We start from the raw sequence: 19,102 nt of genomic DNA, 5'->3' as shown, positions 1-19,102 counted from the left end.
TTCGTTCTTCCATTCTACCATTCTACCATTTTACCAACTGGATTTATGTACTCCTGGTAATTCGCCATTCAAAGCTTTCAGACGGAATTGAAACTGTATAGACATAGAATTGTCAGTCATTTCTCTCTTGTTCATGGTAAATAACACATAATATGTGATGTATAGTCCATAGAGAATTAGATGAAGTGAGGATAAGAACAATGTAAATGTCCATGCAGATAGATGTGAATGATATTGTGAATGTAAATATATAGATTTCGACTCACCCTTGCCAATCCAAATTTACTTATAACACCTCTTCCCCTCCCCGTCTCCCAACATCTACTTTTAACTGCACCCAACCTCCCTTCACCACCATTCAGTGTGTTCAACCCCAGTTGAGCCTTGTGTCGGACCGTGGCTGGTAATGTGGTGTTTCGAGCTACGAAGAGGTAAGCTCGTCTTTGGACTTCCATCTGCTCGGCGGATAGTCTTTTGCGAATATCTCGGAGGATCTGGGCTTTGGCTCCCATCGTGCGGAGGGGGATATGATGTTGGGGTTGTGGGTTAGATGGATGGATCTGGTAGGTCGCTATGGATTCTGAGGCTAGATTCGATTGATGAGTTGGGTGGGACGTGTGGATGTTATCATTGAAGATCCGAAAGGGAGTGAAGTGAATCTTGCGACTTTTTCGTATGCAACCTGCAACACACAGATGAAAAAGTCCTCGAGGTGGCGACCGCCGATTTTGACCATTCAAGTGTAATTCTGATCTTTGTCAATATTCTTGGTACGTTCTTACAAGTAACAATGAAATACTCATACACATACATGCATGACACAATTACTGGTACTGGTACTGTAGGAGAGTACGAGTATATGATCTCATGATATACCAAAATGAAACAGAATATAATGATCTATCTATCCATCTCAATGTCAAATTGACAAGAACCCCGATGTCTCGCTCATTCGAAGACTTGGCTCCTCCCTTTGATCTGATCCGACTGAACTTTTAAAAATCCATCACATGCAGATTCGATATGTGATATATCTGTACCATCCATTGATCGTGATCAGCAACACTGACTGGCTTTATCTTGATAATCATACACTCACCGCCCAGCAGTCTCTGACGCTCTCTCAATCCTCATCACCTGACCTCTCTTCATACCGTAATATCGAGCTACGGGATCCGTTATCATTATTCGAGGTAACTGAGTCTCTTTCAGACGGCTGGACAAGCGTGAAAAAGATCAGTTTTAGTGTTTGTTCGGTTTTATGTTGTTTATCTATGGTGATGATGTGAACAGAGGCGATTGTGAAGATAAAAGTGCACATCGTGTGATTTACCATGAAAGAGTATTTATTGGTGTGTACTTTGGAAGGTGATGTCCAGATGTAAAGAGGAAGGTCACATAGCCGGTAGTTCAGATGGGAGTCACAAACTCAACTCACTATTTCTTAATCAACTGATCTTTCTCCTCTTTCCTCATAATCTGATGTTTAGGAACCAAGAAATGTCGAGTTATGTTAACTAGTAAATCGGATTCTTGGAAATCTTCTAAATGATATTCTGATGCCAGTTCTTGAAGTGTCTATTATCCATAATGAAAGAGGGAGACAAGAGAGATTCATCAGTTCCATGTCTGAATGTACATATTCAGTCCGATCACAGAGTGTGAGTCTGAAAAAGAAGGTTATAGTTGTGTGACAGAATTTGGATAGCCGGACTCACCTTCTTGGCTGCAGGAGACATTTTCTCCGACCAGATGATTATTCCCCTCTTGGCGCCTATCTTGTCCATCGAAGTTATGAATCTATCGAAATCAGACGAGAGTAAGACAACATGTATACTTGAGAGTCGGATCTCTTCAATTCGCTTTATTCTAGTCGAACCATCCGCCTTTCCGTTGCGGTTCACCATCCGATTCTTCCCTTGATAGATCTCATCAAGGAATTTTGATATCGATCCGGCCGAGAATTCGAGACGAACTATCACTCACGTCTTCATAGCTGCCTTACTGACATTCTTCTCCGCGCAGAAATACACATATAAAGTCCCTTCATCTTCGGCATGCTTCACCGAGAAACTCATTGGTCCTCGACTGTACATACCCCAAATCTTCAGCGTCAGCATCATGTAGTCTTACAAGATCTCATGATATCTGAGTACTGACTCTACTGATCCAGTCGCTCCGAAATCATTCTTGAATTGCTCAAATGGTACATCCACTTCGTAGTCCGCTACCAAGTATCCCTATACCATCGCCCAAAACCATTATCAGCAATCACGTTGTTGTGTAAGACCCTTGTATGATGTTTTTTTTTTTTTTTTTCTTTTGATAGGTGTATACTTACCCTATCTCTGACCATCTCGTGGACCGTCCTTGATACTCTCCATAATCTGGCTAATTCTCTATCCGCTTCGTGAGACATCTTGTATTATGCTGATTTTGATTTAGTCGATGCAGGTGTATATCGGTATGGGGAGATTCTTTCGAAAGACGAGCTTGATTAGTGGGTGCTAAGAACAGTGATGATGATGATGGTGTAGGTTATTGATCGTTTGGATGAAAAGAAAGATGAATGATCTATATGTATGCTTTTGTGATATCTGCCTGAACAAACATGAAGGTTTACGAAAATATCAACTTTTGACCTAACGACAGTTAGGCGTGCAAATGGATTGACAGGATGTGGTTTACGCCACGTGTCGCTTGAAGGAGCCCCCGGGTTGGCAGTCGGCCGGCGGTGAAGAGTTGGATCAGGTCAACCGTGAGATAAGTGCTCGAGTATGGTCGATGATCAATGATCAATGGGTAAGAGATGGTCTTTGCAAAAGTTGAAAGACGCGTACATGGAGCATAGACACACAATCAAGAGCTACCCACTCTGTTGACGACATTATCATAGTTAGAAAACATCAACATAAACACGCTTGCTCATAATTGCTAAATAGTCTACCGCACGCAAACTATTGGAAAGTTGGAAATCCGGAAATCCGTTGCAGCTATCTTCCTTTGGTCGATTGACCGTACAGGTCTTTCTTGATTAGCTTGTTTACTCAACGCATTGATCTCTTAAAATAATCATCTCAAATGAATCGGAGTAGACCATAGAGCTAGGATATAAATAATGACTCACCTCTCGGTAAGTGTTCTTCTCCCCTCAACAACGCGAAGAAAAAAAAAAAAAAAAAAAACCATCGTTCAACCATCAGAAACCGCCTACTCCAACAAGGATGATTACTGAATCCGCCTTTCAGGCATTCTCACCCGAATCCCTGTCATCCATACGGACCATCTCTTCCCTCTCCATACTTCTACTTACCTTCCTCATCTCACTTCCTCCCTTCAAACCAGTCAGACGATTCTTTCATTCCCTCGTATCCGATCTCGTACCACTGCAATCCTTAGTACCCGCAGAGCCTCCATCCAAGGACGAACGGGATGAAGAACATAGAAGAAGACCCAACGTATGGCGAGAAGCCGTTTTGGCTGTTCTCTCCCTCGTCGAGGCATCCTGTTGGATTGGTATAACAGGCTGGCAGATTCTCGGTGTAGCTCACAGAGATGGGAGTGAGAAGATAACCGGTATATTGGCTTCTGCTGGTATGGTGTTAGTCTGGGTAAGCTGATCTGACACTACCGTCCAAGTTGAATATCTTTAGAAAGCTGACGTGAGGTTATCTCTCGATAGATCGCATTCTTCCTCCAATTCACTTTAAGACCATTGACCACCCCACCATACTCGACCATCTCAATCCTATTCATCCTTTTGACAATCTCACTTTGCTCGCTCGGAAACGCATGGTATATCCAGACAGTCACACATCAACTTCCATTTTGGGCGACCAAATGGAAATTTACGTTTGAGATCGGGAACATTCTCTGTGTTTCGATAATGTTGTTGGTGTTGTTTGGGCTCAAGTTAGCTGGTCCAGAGGTCCTTTCGAGATTGGTGAGGTCTTCCTTCCCCCTTCGGGATCTGCTACACACAACTGATCTGTACGTATATGATGTTGTAGCCCGAAGTATCATTAGATGACGACGTAACGCTTTACTCGTGGCTATCGTTCAACTGGGTAAACCAATTCATCCTTGAAGGAGCAGCAAAGGAATTAGAACCGGAGGACCTACCAAAATTATCTCTAACTCAACAAACCTCAGTCGTGTTCGATCGCTTCAGACAACTCAAAACTAGTTCATTGCTGAAACAGATCTTCTTAGCGAATAGATTAGATTTAGGGCTAGATGCTGGTTTGACTCTGCTGGCTGTGGTATTCAACTATGCTGGCCCTTATTTCCTCAAAAAGATCTTGTAAGTCAAGTCAGCTTATTTAAAGACGCTTTGTATATCAGTCGAGTGAAGCTGACGAGTATGTATATGGCAGGGACGGACTTGACAACAAATCACCCAAAGCTATGTCGCAAGCGTATATATTCGCTTTCTTAGCATTCCTTGCTTCCACGCTCAAGGTATGTCAGCTTGCGGTTGCACGTTAAGATCGCGCTGACCATTTGTCTCTCGCAGGCTCTGGTGGATCTTCTTCATCTGTGGCATGGTCGAAGAGCGACCCTCAGGATCAAAGCCGAACTTACAGCTGCAATCTATGATAAAGCGCTAAGAAGGAAAGATGCATCTGGGGTAGTAGCCGCCAAAGAAGATGAAAGCAAGGATAAAGAAGGCGGTAACGCGGAAAAGAAGAGTAATGCGGATAGTGGAAAGGTCGTCAATCTCATGGCAGGTGAGACCGCCAAGATTGTCTACATGGAATTGGAGTGTAAGCTGACGAATGATTTAGGCGACACCAATCGGATCGGAAACACTGTCAGTGGAGGGTACTACATTTACGGTGCACCATTCGAAATAATCGTTGCCTCTGTGTTCCTCTATAACATCCTCGGCTGGTCTGCGTTTGCCGGTGTAGTCGTGCTCCTCGTTGCTACTCCACTGAACTCATTCGTCTCCAAGAGAAGTGTCAAGATCACTCAGGAGTTGCTCAAAGCTAGAGACAAGCGAATTGGAGTTATGAACGAGTTGATCGGAGCTATCCAATTTATCAAATTCTTCGCCTGGATCGAACAATGGAAAAACCGAGCCGCCGATGCCAGAGCTAAAGAAATGAAACAAATGGTTCGGTCACTATTCAATGGAATCTGGTTCTCACTCCTTTGGTCACTTGCTCCAATCTTCGTCACTTTGGTCTCTTTCTTCTGCTACATCGTCATCGCTAAACGAGAATTAACCGTATCTGTCGCTTTCACTGCCATTTCATTATTCTCGATGCTCCGAATGCCTCTCAACGTCATCCCCACTTTCGTAGTTATCCTGCTTCAAGCTCACGTATCTGTCAAGCGTATCGAAGATTTCTTAGCTGAAGATGAAGTTCCAGATTGGGTATGTTCCCTCAAGCGGTCATCCGATCCTAAAGATGTTGCTCCTACCAAGATAGGATTTGAGAACGCTTCCTTCAGATGGAATACGGGCAAACAATCCGATCCTTCTCCTTCAAAACCTACCACCACAGTTGAGCCACCTTCACCACAGAGAAGTACGAGTACCACTGCGGTTGATTCTACCGAATCGCCTCAGGAGGACGGAGAGAGTTATTTCACTCTGTCAGATTTGAATGTGGACTTTCCCATAGGTAAATTATCGGTTATCACTGGACCTACTGGATCAGGTAAAACGGCAATCTTGATTGCGTTATTAGGTGAAATGGAATTACTTAATGGGAAATCATATCTGCCGAAAAATTATACGCAAGTGAACGAAGATGGATTAAGGAATTCGATCGCCTATGCCTCTCAGACTCCGTGGTTGCAGCAAAAGAGTATTAAGGATAATATCTTATTCGGAGAAGAGTTTGATGAGGATAGGTATGAAATGGTATTGGATGCTTGTGCTTTGTAAGTTTTTCTCGAACAGAAAAGGTTACTTGATGGGAAGAGACTTATGATTGATTGGTTAGAAACCCCGATCTGGATATGTTGGAAGATGGTGATCAGACTGAAATCGGTGCCAAAGGAGTAAGTCAATGTCCCTTTAGAAAGTTGAACTAGCTGATAGGCTTGCCGTCATTCCCTAGGTATCATTGAGGTGTGTTGTCAGATTTTACATCAATCACCAAGAGGCCATAAGTACTGAATTATTCCTGTTGTCCACAGTGGTGGTCAAAAAGCTCGAGTCGCTCTTGCCCGAGCCGTATACTCCTACACACAGCATGTTCTACTCGATGATCCGCTTGCAGCTGTCGACTCACATACTGCCAAACACCTGACTGATAGATGTTTGAATGGACCGATTTTAGAAGGGCGTACCGTGGTGAGCTGTGCCTCCCTTCTTTCATGTTGAGAAAGAGCGTAGCTCACTTGATATCATGCCAGATCCTCGTGTCCCACCATGTTGAACTTCTCCTTCCCTCGTCTGATTATCTTATACGTATTCTGGACGGCAGGATAGATGCGCAGGGTACACCTGACGAGCTACGATCAGCAGGAGAACTGGATGGTCTAGTAGCGCTAGAGGAGGCCGAAGTGACGAAATCTGAAGCTATAGTAGCCAAAGAAGAGGTCGCAGAAGAGGTCGAGGCTGTTGATGCGGCTGAGAAGAAGGTCAAGAAGAAAGGTCCAGGAAAGAAATTGATTCAAGGTATGTTCTTGCGTGCTTTCCTGCCTTCGAGATTTCCTGGGTTTGACAAGTGCTGATTCCGCTGGGACTGCTAGACGAGGAACGAGCCGTCGGAAACGTCAAATGGGAGACATACAAGCTTTATATCGTCGCTGCTACCTACGTTACTTGGGTATGGACCCTCATGGTGCTATGTGAGTGGCTTCCAATCCTCTCATTCAGTTGCAGCTGACATTGACTTTATCGATAGTGCTCAATCAAGGGTTGACCATCGCCGAACGATGGTGGCTCAAAGTATGGGGTGAAGGTAAGCATCTTCATTTTTCAAGGACCTGGATCAAGCTTACATCCGCCATCATGATAGCTTATACCACCCGATTCACAAGTCACGACACCTTGTTCACCCTTTTCAAACCTGCTGTAATGGACCCGACTCAATACTACCATCACACAGATTTGCATCAACACGTTTTGCATCATACTACTCGTGTGATGATCTCTAACATCACCGACATAGCTCCGGCAATGAGAGGAATCAAATCACACTTCCCTCCTGCTCAGACTAACCCCGGCTTCTATCTGACTGTCTACACTGGTATCGGTGAGTTGAAAGAGGTACCTGTCTCGGCATCGTGAACCTAACCTCTCGTCTCTCTTACAAGTCCTCGGCGCGGCCCTCTTCGGAGTTGCTTCTAGTGCGGTCGGATCTTGGAGCTCTTATCGAGCGGCGATGTGAGTCTGATTTGTGTGCTGTGTGTGCTGTTTTGCGTTCATGCGAAGGATCCTGACAAAGCTCTTATATAGTAATTTGCACGACAGGCTATTAGATCGAGTTATGCGATGTGAGTCGAAATTCCCTAGTAAAATGCATGTCGCCTGACATGATTGGGATAGCTACCGTACGATTCTTCAACACTACCCCTGTGGGCCGAATCATCAATCGATTCTCCCGAGGTGAGCGAAATTGTACCATGGCTTCTGTTCCAAGCAAGCTGACCGAGACGAATGGTCAGATGTCGAAACTATCGATTCGTCTCTCAATGGTGCTCTCAGAACCGTCATCATATATGTAGCAAGTTTGATCGGTGCTATCGTACGTATCTGACGGCTCATCATTTGGAAAATCGTGTCATATCAGATCTGACGGACGAGTCATCATGTAGGCCGTCGTAGCTGCTATTGTGCCATGGTTTTTAGTGCCTGCTGCTGTCATCAGTTATCTGTACTATCAATATTCCGTAGTCTACGTGAGTGATTTTCGAATACGTACGGGCTTTTTGCTGACTTTGGTGGTTGCCATAGCTGAGAGTCGGACGAAGTCTGAGACGTTTGGAGGCTACTGTGAGTCGCATCAGGCGTATCCGACTATATGACATCGGCTGACATTACTCTGTAGCTTAAATCTCCCATATTGTAAGCTAGCTGTTCGTGCACAGTCAGACCGAGGTGCTGACTGCCAAACAGCTCCGGTTTTGCCGAGCTCCTCGATGGTGTTATTTCTGTTCGAGCTTTCTCGGTAGAAGCAAGATTCATGAAACAATTATGTGAGCAGGTTGATAAGACTCATCAGGCCTTCTATTACTACTGGGTGAGTTCGATGACATCGAACGAGATGGAATTTCGCTGATAATCTCTTGTCGTGAATGCTACAGATGATGAATCGATGGGTGAGCTCGCCTGCACTGATAAGGGTTCTTAGCTCACTTAGCCATTCTCAGCTCCTGCTCCGATTTGATGTCCTAGGAGCCGTCTCAGTGTTCCTAACCACTCTCTTCGCTTTGAGTGGTGCTGTCCCAGCGGGATCAGCAGGTATGGCCATCGTATCAGCTCAATCTTTCGTTTCAGCTTGTTACTGGGTATCAAGGTTTTGGGGACAATTGGAAATGGATTTCAACTCTGTCGAACGAGTGCAAGAATACCTTTCATTACCTCAAGAACCGCCTTCTGTCATTCCTTCTAATCGTCCACCTGCTTATTGGCCCTCTACAAACACCAAGGATCATTTCCTCAGCGTCAGAGAATTAGAGATCAAATACGCGCCAGACTTACCTACCGTCTTCAAGGGTTCTTTCGATATCAAAGCTGGGGAGAAGATTGGTTTGATCGGTAGGACAGGTAGTGGGAAATCTACTTTGGCAATGAGTTTGTTGAGGTTTGCGGAACCTTATGGAGGTACTATATGGCTGGATGGAATTGATATCACCAAGATTGGTGTAGATGATCTGGTAAGTTTATCTAGGCATGCGGACTTTCTGTCATGCTGATGGTGGCCTATCAGCGATCTCGAATCACTTATATTCCTCAAGGTGAGCTTCATCTTTCTAGGACACTGTTGTGATGATCAGCTGACATGTTGTCTTCAGATGCGGTCTTATTCTCCGGCACTGTTCGAGAAAATTTGGATCCGTTCAATGAGCACACCGATGAAGAGCTTTTGGACGCTCTTTCGAGGGTCAACTTAGGTCCTTCAGAATCCCCACCCGCTAGTAGAGTTCCATCTAGAGTACCTTCTTCCAAGCGATTAGGAGCTCTTGCTGCTGAAGATGCCTTGAGGGCCAGCTCGCCCGCTCCGTCTGGATCTACCGGTCTGGGCTCAAAGTCAATCATAACGCTCACTACGGAGGTGTCGGCGGGCGGAAGCAATTTCTCACAGGGTCAGAGACAGCTGGTAGCCATGGCTAGAGCGTTATTGCGAAGGAGTAATCTAATTGTGAGTCTCAGTCATCCTTGCCTTTCCTTAGAAAAGTCATTCATGTGATGATACTGATATTGATGCGTGAGAAGATAATGGACGAAGCTACGGCCTCGGTGGATTTTGCAACGGACGAAGCTATCCAAGCTGCTATTCGATCAGAATTCAAATCTTCCACTTTGCTCACTATAGCCCATCGTCTTTCGTCTGTCATCGATTATGATAGATTGTTAGTTCTTTCAGATGGGAAAGTAGCTGAATTCGATACCCCTATCGTAAGTGGTAGTTCCGTGTCTTTCCTGATACCAAGTGGCATTCAACTGAATCTGTTCTGGTGACGTGATAAATAGAATCTCTTACGAAAAGACGATTCACTCTTCAAATCCCTCTGCGAGAAATCAGGTAAATACAAAGAACTTTACAAAGCGGCCGAGAAGAAAGAGAAAGGCGAAGAAGAATAGTCTGACAGGCAGGAGGGTCTGCGTGATAGGTAACTTATGGTATGGACTATTTCATAATTAGTAATTTACAATAATCTCCAATTTTATCCTGCTTTGCCTATGCATACTATACTTTCCAATGGTTCACATACCACTGGAAATGCAACTTATCATGACGATATATGGTGAATGAGCACGGATTCATACGCACAGACCGTCTGTAGACGTGTCATGCCTGTCCCGAGACAATCGGGTACAAGAGGCCCAAGCGTCACTTAATATCCTCTCTTCGGCTCCACAACGGCCTTCCGTTCATCATACTCAATGACTCTTGTTCTGAGGCATGTGTACAATGTTGGTAACTTGGAGATCATGCAAGGTTTCGGGTGAGGCACGGGACATAAGTCTCTCGGATCCATAGGACCCAAAGCTTACACCAGTGAACTTTCTTCCCGTTTGGCGACGCCCCAGGTGGAAGGATCTTCGAGGGATCCCAAGCAAGGCAATCTCCGGACTTGAAAGCTATTGGGGATGTCTGGATACACGATAGAATGCCCACAAATTGTATCACAATGAAACGAGATTGGAAGCAATAAGAAAATGTGTGAAAAGGATCGTCTATGACAAGAACGGAACTGTAAGATCTCTCTCCGTATGCGGGTACGGCCGCTTTTCAGAGGCGGGGCATGAGGTTGGTTCCAAAGACAACGACCATCAAACGAGTGGAGTCGATCAGTGCGTAACCTGAAACACGAACCCTGGACAATGACAATATACCGATCAATACGGGAAAACATACTTTTGTGGTGTATAGCGTCAACGAGTATGTACTAAATCTGTCCAGGCTCTGCGTCTCTCGCTTCGCTACCTTTGAGAACGAACGTTGGATTCAACCAATAAACGCATCTACCACGATCGTCGGGCTATGCGCCCTCAAGGTATGTAATGAACAGCCCAATGCGACTTTTGAAGGCGTTAAGCATCTTAACGACACAAAGTAAAGGATAACAACTACACTCAAAGTGTTACACAACGTTTTCAGAGGGGAAATAACATTGTTTGAACCCTTACAGGTCAGGTATGGCGTACAATACGGGAATAGAGCAGAAGACAACAGAAATGCGTCAATATACTGGCTTTGGGACAGCCGTCCTCTGGATGAAATGTTGGTACCCCTTGATCTACACAGACATTAGCGTACGATCAAATTCCCAAGGTTCATTATGCGAGGAGTGTGCGTTTTAGGGCGATTGTGATATCCTACATGTACATCATCTTAGGGGAAAGTTGAGGCCGTTTTGTTTAGTTGAAGGAATCCCTTCCTAGTCGCTCTGACCATGCTCTTCGGCCCCCTCTGTCGTGCAAACTAAACAACAAGGGTCAGACAACAATACTAAAGGATGACAACAAGTAATCTTTCTCACGTCTTATTCGTCTCAGCTAAAGAATCAGCTTGATTCCCTTTGTTATAAAGTTATACCATCAAACAAGAGAAGAAGAACGAAGATCCCCCCTTTCTTTTCTCTTTTCCCAACCTCACTCATTCTCATATTCTCATCATAACACAGTCTACAACCTCTTCAGAAAAAGCACTCCTTTGTTCAAGTACCATTCTTTTTCAACGTTATATCTATCGGTTAGGTCAAATCAGAGCAATAATTGATTTCTAGATATAATCCATCTCCTGTCATCTGACTTATCTCCCTCCTTGTCATAACCTCCTCCTCCTTGATTGTTTCGACCTACCTCGATTCCAAACACACCTACACACCTACTTCCTCTATCCCTTCCCTTACATTCACGATGAGATCCTCCACAATCTTCGTCGCCCTCCTCTCGTTGGCCGGATCAGTCTCTGCAGGTGGTTTCGGTGGACTCAAACTGGGTGGTAGCTTCAACTTCGGTTGTGGTCTCCAAATCAAAGAAAAGGCCTCAAACGAACAGAAGAACTGGTGTTCATCAGCTGGAAGTTTCTTCACTGACTTCAACGGTAGTCCACTCTGCTGCTCGGATCACACTAGAACACCGTGAGATCCTTTTCTTCTTCACCATCCCGCTATTCGGACAGTTCGATATTGATATGTCTTGTCAACATAGACCTAAGAGAGATAACGAATGTCCTTTCGGATGGAGCAAACATTTCAAAACTGATTGGTGAGTCGAACATCGATTCTGTTGTACCGGATCTTTTGGCTGTTGCTCATCTCGTACAAGCTGTATCCCCCCTAAGGAAGTATCCCCATGTGACTGTGGTGAAGGTAGGTCCGTACTCCTGTCCATGAGAATATAACAGCTGATAATCTATGATAGGCTACACTTACGACAAGAAAACACACAAATGTGTGAAGAACACTGGTAAATGCCACGGTGGTCAATGGTGGCACGATCGTTCCGGTACTTGTTGCGATAACGACTGGCAATGGAACCCTCCTAAAGGCGACTGCCCCAAAGGCAAATCATGTCCAAAAGGTGAGTATCCTTCTGTCTTCCATATCTTCCATCTCCAAACAGAAGTGCTATTGACACCTATGCGTATATGCACCATCCCCATTATAGGTTGGTTCTGGCACAAGAACCTCAAGAAATGTTTACCTACCGGTCCTGGATCCCCTGAACCTGGCTGTGGCGATTGGGATGACCACAACCGTGAGTTTTTCATTCTATTCCTCTACTCTACACTTTACCATCACTCGATTGTAGGATGTGCCGAGTGCTGATGGTGTGGTGCTGTATCTACAGAATGCTGTGGCGGTGGTAATCCCGGTCCATCAGGCAAGGCAGGAAACAACGGTGGTAAAGGTCAGTCTGAACATGGTCATCAAGGTGGCAAGTTCCCATGGGGAGGCAAGTTCAATCAAGCTGACTTTGAAAATTGGTGGTCATCTCTATCAAATCATAAAGGTTGGAAGAGAGATCTTACAGACGGTCAACAAGCTTTATCTTTCCCTCAAAACGATCTCGATAAGATGTACTGCCCAGGTGATCTCCACGCTTGGTAAGTAACATACATAGTAGTTAAGACCAGAGCTGATATTTTTGTTTGCAGTACCGTGCCTTCTGCCTTGGGTGGTGAATGGGCTTACGAATGCGTTGACTTTGCTACTGAGCTCGAAGCCTGTGGAGGCTGTATCGGATCAGGTGGTCAAGATTGTACTCAAATCCCTCACGCCCTTTTTGTTGGCTGTGAGATTGGTTCATGTGCTGGTAAGTACACGAGGCTAACCCTCATTTGACCCACATCCATCGTCATCTCGTGATGAGTCACTGGTAAACATTCACTGACGACACTTGATAGTTTACTCCTGTAAACAAGGATTCCAAGCCAACGGCACATCATGTGTTCCCGTATAATGATGTTCTTCCCCTTCAAATCACAACTCTCATCAAATGTGTATAGCAACAAGAAGCAAATCGGAATGTATCGGACAATTAGGATTCCCTTTTCTCTCAGGAAAGGAATCTCGTTTCTTCTCTCTCTCTTTCTTCGGTTATTAACTAATCTTTACTCGACATTCACACTGTATCATCGCATTCACTCGGTATTATCTGTGATTTGAAACAGTGCTACCTGAGGGTACGGTGGTGAGGATGTGATGATATTGGACATTTGAAGTAAACTTTTATAACTTCTTTCTCTTCTTTTGATTTATAGTTTATATATATGTGGGTGTGTTTTGATGCAACTTATATCACAATGTCGACCAGGTTTGCGATCGTATCCGCACCTTCATAATCGTTTGGCCTTGGAGAGGACTTGGTGCCTCCGTTCAGATCGGACTGGCTCCCTGTCAGAATTTACTGGACCACTTCACCAGATGAAAGGAAGACCTGCCACTTTGGTTTCTATCTCAGCTCTTCACAGCTCGACCATCACCAGCACATAGTAGGAGCCATGTGTGTATATGTCAAGGTTAGTACTTCGATTGTTCTCGCATATCATAGCTTAATATAATCTATTCAAACCATCTGGAACCAACACAAAAAGGGTAAAATTTCAAATAAATATTGATCCATACTCGACAACATGAACTCAGAGGGTATCGATCACGGACACGACGATGTAGACGATAGAGTATGGGATGGTGAGTTCTGAAGCACTGTGCCTCGAAGAGGGAGCTTTGGGTCCTCGCACAAGAGAAACATAGTATATTGACGATCTCGCTTTCACCCTCGTTAGGAGTCAGTCAGGATGGTGATATATTCAATTTCGACTGGTCCTTCAATCCGACATCAACCGTAGCCACCACTCATACTCCTTATCAATTCCATCATGAAGTGGACATATCCATGGGAATGACAACAATGCCCAGTACAAGCATTGCCGATTCAGCGGTCTTAGCACCTCAGCACTTATTTTTCGGGGGCACACTGCCAATTGCTAGCTCGTCAAGGGACGAGAGTATCTGGGAAGGCAATTCCGACGGTATGACCAGCTGTCCTGTGTCATCCACGCTAGCATTCACTATGGATTCGCCAGCACTATCAACTGCGAGCGTATCGACATCCGCGACCACAACCACACCAGATCCCAGATCAAGGATCCCTTCAATCTCTAGTGTTCCGCCTGGTGCAGGAAGAAGAAGACGTAAAGAGCCCAAGGAGAGCCTTTCTCCATCAGTTGGTAAGGGCTGTAGGAGGTGTATAAAGACGAGTCATGCTTGCAAGCTGACCGAGGACGACAATGGAAGGTTGCGAGATAGGTTCGAAGAGTATACAGCCGGTACAACTGAGGAATGGGAAGCATGGAGCATGAATAGTCGCGCGAGAAAGTTCCCCGTCTGTAATAGGTGCAGAATTATAAGCGAAAGATGTGAGTTTAAGGAAGTTCCAAGATGGGACGTTGTGGGTAAAGGAGGAATGTCAGAATATAGAACAAAGACAAATAGGGCCAAACTGAGTAAAGCAAAGTCAAAGTGATCATGTATTGTAGTTGGTCATGCATAGCATACGTTGAGGTATGACAGAGGATTGCACTTGGAGATACACATCAGACTTTGGAGCCTGGTGTACGAGGCGCATCGTCTGTCCTCAATTCCTATCTGACTCGTCATCTATAGGGCTTCCCAGTGAAGCTTCGAGGTTATCAAAGGACGGAAAGGCAAAACCCTTTTGAAAGTTTCATGTATCGAATCGAAAGTCAGCGCATGAGACACTTCTAGTTCTGATTTGCATCTGCAAGTCCTAATGGTAGAATCAGTTTATAACACGTCACCGCCCCAATTAGCTGATCGATTTGCATCAACAAGATCATGGATACATTGGATACAGACGCAGATACAGGGATCGATGACTTTGATGACAGCGCATGGGCAGGTGAACAAAGTTGGGCGCCCATCGCCTTTCAGACAGAGGAAGGGCACGCCAGACTGATTGTCTTGTACCCTGAGATAGAAGCCGTGAACGATAATATATTTCAACTGGACTCGTGAGGCTGATTGCCCAGGTATAACGGGAGCAGGGTAGCTGATGGAACCATTTCGATTTAAGGCATTTAGCGGGTGCTGGGATGCCCAATTTTGGAGCGAGTTCACACCAGTATCAAGGCCCAAACCGCTCAGAAATGGAAGAAGAGGTCAACCCGTATGAATCCACCCTTGGAGGTTCTCACAGAGATCAAAATGGGAGGAATCTTGACGACTTTGATAGTTTCTTTTACATGGATATACCTTTCGATCACATTTCTGTTGGAAACGTACTGCCTGCGTTGAGTACTGACCAGGATGAGCTAAAAATCCCAGGTGCGGAGCAGTTACAGCCAGAAGAGGGCGCAGCAAAATTCCCGGCTGTGACCCCTTCTTCCCACATTCGGTCACCCACGGGAACGCATGACCCAACAGCGACCCCAAGTGGCTTAAAAAAAAAGACCAGGGGACAAATTACAAGGCGCTCATAAACCCCAAAGAAGGGACCCCCCCCATCTTCAAGATCAGGCTGTCATCAATGCGAGCGCGCTAGCACTCAGTGCCTATTGACCAAAAAAGACAGTGACAAGTTCGATGCTCGACTTGCGGAGTATTCAAGGGGTGACACTGGGAAGTGGACAGAATGGAGCATGAAGAGAGGGTGGTCAAACAAATTCCCGGCATGTAGTAGATGCAAGAAATTCGGGGAGAGATGTGAGTTTGCGGAACTTCCAAGAAGGGAGGTGGTAGGCTGGGAAGATTCAGCATATCGATCAGGAGGTTGGCAGCGAGTTGATGGAAGCAAGAGGAGACGATGATACCTTGGATGTACTTCTTATCATGCATGGCGTGTGTGCTGTTCTTGCTATCACAAATCGTCTCGAAATGCACATGGCTATGTCTTTTAGAGCTACAGTACTTCATGGGCGGATGCCACTGCCACAAAGAGTCGATCACTCATCTCCCTCCACCACAGACAATTCGCACTTCACATATTGAATCTCTCTATACAACTCACTCATGTTTGCGACTACACCCATACATTGGATATATCCCTTGAGGAACGTACAATACATTTTCGCGAACGGCATAATGGACAATAAGAGAGACACTGAGCGATCTGATCGACACCGAGATCGAAGTAGCGAGCGCGACAGACGTGATAGAGATAGGGACCGAACGCGAGACTACGACAAGGATAGATATCATTCTCGGTCGGACAGAAATGGTAGAAGGGACGAGCATAGAAGCAGAAGCAGAAGCAGTAGTAGAGACAGAGAAAGAGAGAGACACAGGTCTCATAGGAACAGAGACAAATACAGGTGAGTATCATCATCACTTCGCCCCTTCTTGTCAAAATGGCCACCCTTTGTTCTACGACCGATTCAGTCAAGCTGACACGAGCAAGTCGATCTCGCTCTCGATCGCGATCACCTTCTCATCGTCATTCAAAAGATAAAGATAATGAAAGAAGGTCAAACCACCGTAGACGTAGATCTAGATCAGGATCGTATAGCTCATCTGGCTCGTCGGACTCTGAAAGTGAGAGTGAGAGTGAGAGCGAGGATGAAAGGAGGCGCAGGAAAAGGAAAGAACGAGAAAGGAGAAGAGACAAGGAAGATAGAGAAGTATGTATAGTCATACTGCCAGCTACATCTTGTCAGGAGAGTATGCGCAGCTGATATATGATTATGCTTATAGGAGAGGAGGCGAAGAAAAGAGAAGAAGAAGGAGAAGAAGGCCAAGAAAGATAAAGTAAGTTGTAAATTCTCCACGACATGAATAAGAGAGCCGACAGCATGAGCAGAAGAGAAAGGGTACAGCCTCGTCAACAGCTAAATGGGGACAATATGGGATAATATCCGAGATTGAGTGAGTGAACGCATGACCCATTTTCTTTAGAGCATCAAGAGGATACAAAGCTGACAATTGGTCTAGTCTTCCAAAGAAAGACTCTGTATGTTCTAGCGTCCCTGTTGATGCTTGTGCTTTCCGACTCTGAATTCTGACCGGTTCATTGATCGGGATAGGAATTCCGAGCATGGCTGGTCGAAGAGCGAAAAATCAATCCTGAGACCATATCGAAAGATAGAACCAAGAAAGAATTTGCCGTTTTTGTCGAGGACTACAATACAGGTTAGTCCAGCTAAAGTTTCACCATGAATCCATTGAGCTTTCGGTTACAGAGAGACAAAACTGACGGGCCCACCCACATAGCTACGCTTCCACATGAAAAGGTATATACTTTCCCTCGGCACAGTGCAAAATGGGTTATATCGCTCATCTGATGTATCGCAGTACTACGATATGAGCAAATACGAATTCAAGATGAACATGATACGATCCGGTCAAACTCTTCCGGACGAAAGTGGAGGATATGACCCGTTGGCCGATATGAAGGCTCATTCATCGAGCTTGAGAGTGAGTCTTCATCCCCTCGGTTCCTTCATTTTACTTCCATGGTCCCTCGCCCTGTGGTCCACATGATTTGCGTTCCTCGTGCATCTATTTCATCATCACATCCCTCGTACCTCTTCCTTGCACATGATCAAGAGGATCTGGCGTGAAGTTTATTCAACTTTGAAAGTCCGAATTACTTTTTTAATTGAATCCGACAACAATTCCAAATTTGATTCCGAAAGCCTCCTATCTCGCAAAGTGCAGAAGGGCATTATAATGACTGTTCCTTCTCATATTGCAGACTTCGGCACCCAAGGAAAAAGAGACGTTCTTGTCCAAAGAGAAAATAGCAGAGTTGAGAAGAGTAGAAGCTGAACGTACTGAGATTGCCAAACGCAGACAAATGGGTTTGGATGTTAATAAGAATTTGGGAGTCAGGATGGAGGATCGCTTGTAGTATGAAAATACATGTATCAGGTGGGGTCAGGGACAGAATGTGGGCTCCAGCAGCGTTTGTACGGTATCTGTAGATTGATGAGATCCCCTTTTTATAAAATACGGGTTCTGCCGAAAATGCCATGAGTCTTTGATATAAAAACCTTAATCGAAGAGGTAAAAGTCAAAGATGACGAATCACCCGTAATCGTAATCACATGGTATATGGTTACTTTTACGCGGAGAGGAATCAAGACGAAAAGAAAAGGAGTCGTGAGAAACAACTAAATCTTATCATGCCGAAGAAGAAGAAAGAAGAAGAAAAAGGCACAAGATTGGAACCGAACCCAAACCAACCACAAAAGAAGAACGCAGTTCCTTTTTCCCATGTGTCGAAAATGAGTATAAGTCAACCTGAATCTTTGCCGCATTCCATTTTGCCATTAATGGGAATTTTAGGTGACATACTCAGATCCTCCTTTTCTGTTCGAGAAGGCGTTTCTCAAGCCAAGCCTTTCTGAGGAATAGGAGTACGGGGTGGTATGAAACATGAGGTAGACTTACAGCTGTTTAGGATATAGAGTGTGGCTTGAAATCTCATCATAGCTTTGCATCTCATGAGTGAAATATAGTAAAAAGTCGACCCGCCCGTTTTTACCTCTCATATATGCGGAGAGCTATTAGGAGAGCTATTGTGCATGCCTCATGACAAGGCGTGATCTACGTATTCGAGACAAAACAGTTGCCACCTATTGAAATATCAACGGGAACCACGCTAAAAATGATGGCAATGAATGGGAGGCTTTCACATTCTCTCTCTCTGTGCTCATGATCGACGTTTTTAGCTTGGTCTCGTAATCGGCCATTACACTAGTCCTTTCTGTGAGCTCAAGAGATATGTATAAATCATCTCTTCTCTAGTATCTCTCCTCTGTATCCCTTACTTGTCTCTGTATAATTCTCTTTCGATTACTTTGGTCTCCTTACTTTCTTATAATATTCATATATATATATACAGCATTATAATTATAATTTCCTCAACAAGGCTCCACCCTAGTCAGACGTACCACTTTACGACCATTTAACATCATTCAAACGTGTTACGACCTCGAAATCA

General features: G+C 44.8%; 6 protein-coding genes across 6 annotated transcripts; 4 read left to right on the top strand and 2 right to left on the bottom strand.

The window, feature by feature from the left end:
- Nucleotides 1-30: 30 nt before the first annotated feature.
- L199_001343 (uncharacterized protein) lies at nucleotides 31-512 on the bottom strand (the record flags this gene model as incomplete). Its single annotated transcript, XM_064887098.1, has 2 exons — nucleotides 31-93; nucleotides 267-512. 2 exons carry the CDS (start codon nucleotides 510-512, stop codon nucleotides 31-33), a joined length of 309 nt encoding a protein of 102 aa, XP_064743170.1.
- A 494-nt stretch (nucleotides 513-1,006) lies between these two features.
- L199_001342 (uncharacterized protein) lies at nucleotides 1,007-2,419 on the bottom strand (the record flags this gene model as incomplete). Its single annotated transcript, XM_064887097.1, has 7 exons — nucleotides 1,007-1,034; nucleotides 1,100-1,216; nucleotides 1,439-1,578; nucleotides 1,719-1,800; nucleotides 1,987-2,088; nucleotides 2,161-2,240; nucleotides 2,342-2,419. The coding sequence occupies 7 exons, from the start codon at nucleotides 2,417-2,419 to the stop codon at nucleotides 1,007-1,009; spliced, it is 627 nt and encodes a 208-aa protein (XP_064743169.1).
- Nucleotides 2,420-3,224: 805 nt separating this feature from the next.
- On the top strand, nucleotides 3,225-9,769 carry L199_001341 (uncharacterized protein; the record flags this gene model as incomplete). Its single annotated transcript, XM_064887096.1, has 27 exons — nucleotides 3,225-3,611; nucleotides 3,683-3,943; nucleotides 4,011-4,303; nucleotides 4,377-4,461; nucleotides 4,517-4,730; nucleotides 4,788-5,895; nucleotides 5,958-6,015; nucleotides 6,075-6,085; nucleotides 6,154-6,310; nucleotides 6,373-6,637; nucleotides 6,712-6,810; nucleotides 6,867-6,923; nucleotides 6,981-7,217; nucleotides 7,279-7,348; nucleotides 7,421-7,458; nucleotides 7,511-7,570; nucleotides 7,630-7,709; nucleotides 7,780-7,863; nucleotides 7,919-7,957; nucleotides 8,013-8,029; nucleotides 8,081-8,204; nucleotides 8,269-8,283; nucleotides 8,335-8,841; nucleotides 8,895-8,922; nucleotides 8,980-9,326; nucleotides 9,401-9,583; nucleotides 9,659-9,769. The coding sequence occupies 27 exons, from the start codon at nucleotides 3,225-3,227 to the stop codon at nucleotides 9,767-9,769; spliced, it is 4,935 nt and encodes a 1,644-aa protein (XP_064743168.1).
- A 1,782-nt stretch (nucleotides 9,770-11,551) lies between these two features.
- Nucleotides 11,552-13,099, top strand: L199_001340 (uncharacterized protein; the record flags this gene model as incomplete). The annotated part of the gene is made up of 8 exons (XM_064887095.1): nucleotides 11,552-11,775; nucleotides 11,846-11,902; nucleotides 11,963-12,006; nucleotides 12,059-12,217; nucleotides 12,305-12,394; nucleotides 12,488-12,743; nucleotides 12,795-12,952; nucleotides 13,044-13,099. The coding sequence occupies 8 exons, from the start codon at nucleotides 11,552-11,554 to the stop codon at nucleotides 13,097-13,099; spliced, it is 1,044 nt and encodes a 347-aa protein (XP_064743167.1).
- A 673-nt stretch (nucleotides 13,100-13,772) lies between these two features.
- Nucleotides 13,773-14,665, top strand: L199_001339 (uncharacterized protein; the record flags this gene model as incomplete). The annotated part of the gene is made up of 2 exons (XM_064887094.1): nucleotides 13,773-13,830; nucleotides 13,926-14,665. 2 exons carry the CDS (start codon nucleotides 13,773-13,775, stop codon nucleotides 14,663-14,665), a joined length of 798 nt encoding a protein of 265 aa, XP_064743166.1.
- A 1,843-nt stretch (nucleotides 14,666-16,508) lies between these two features.
- L199_001338 (uncharacterized protein) lies at nucleotides 16,509-18,007 on the top strand (the record flags this gene model as incomplete). Its single annotated transcript, XM_064887093.1, has 8 exons — nucleotides 16,509-16,778; nucleotides 16,852-16,905; nucleotides 16,958-17,022; nucleotides 17,089-17,107; nucleotides 17,181-17,286; nucleotides 17,368-17,387; nucleotides 17,449-17,571; nucleotides 17,852-18,007. 8 exons carry the CDS (start codon nucleotides 16,509-16,511, stop codon nucleotides 18,005-18,007), a joined length of 813 nt encoding a protein of 270 aa, XP_064743165.1.
- Nucleotides 18,008-19,102: the final 1,095 nt, after the last annotated feature.

The sequence above is a fragment of the Kwoniella botswanensis genome, chromosome 1 (assembly GCF_036426115.1).
Source record: "Kwoniella botswanensis chromosome 1, complete sequence".
NCBI classification, from domain to species: Eukaryota; Fungi; Basidiomycota; class Tremellomycetes; order Tremellales; family Cryptococcaceae; genus Kwoniella; species Kwoniella botswanensis.
This window is presented reverse-complemented; position numbering and strand designations above follow the sequence as displayed.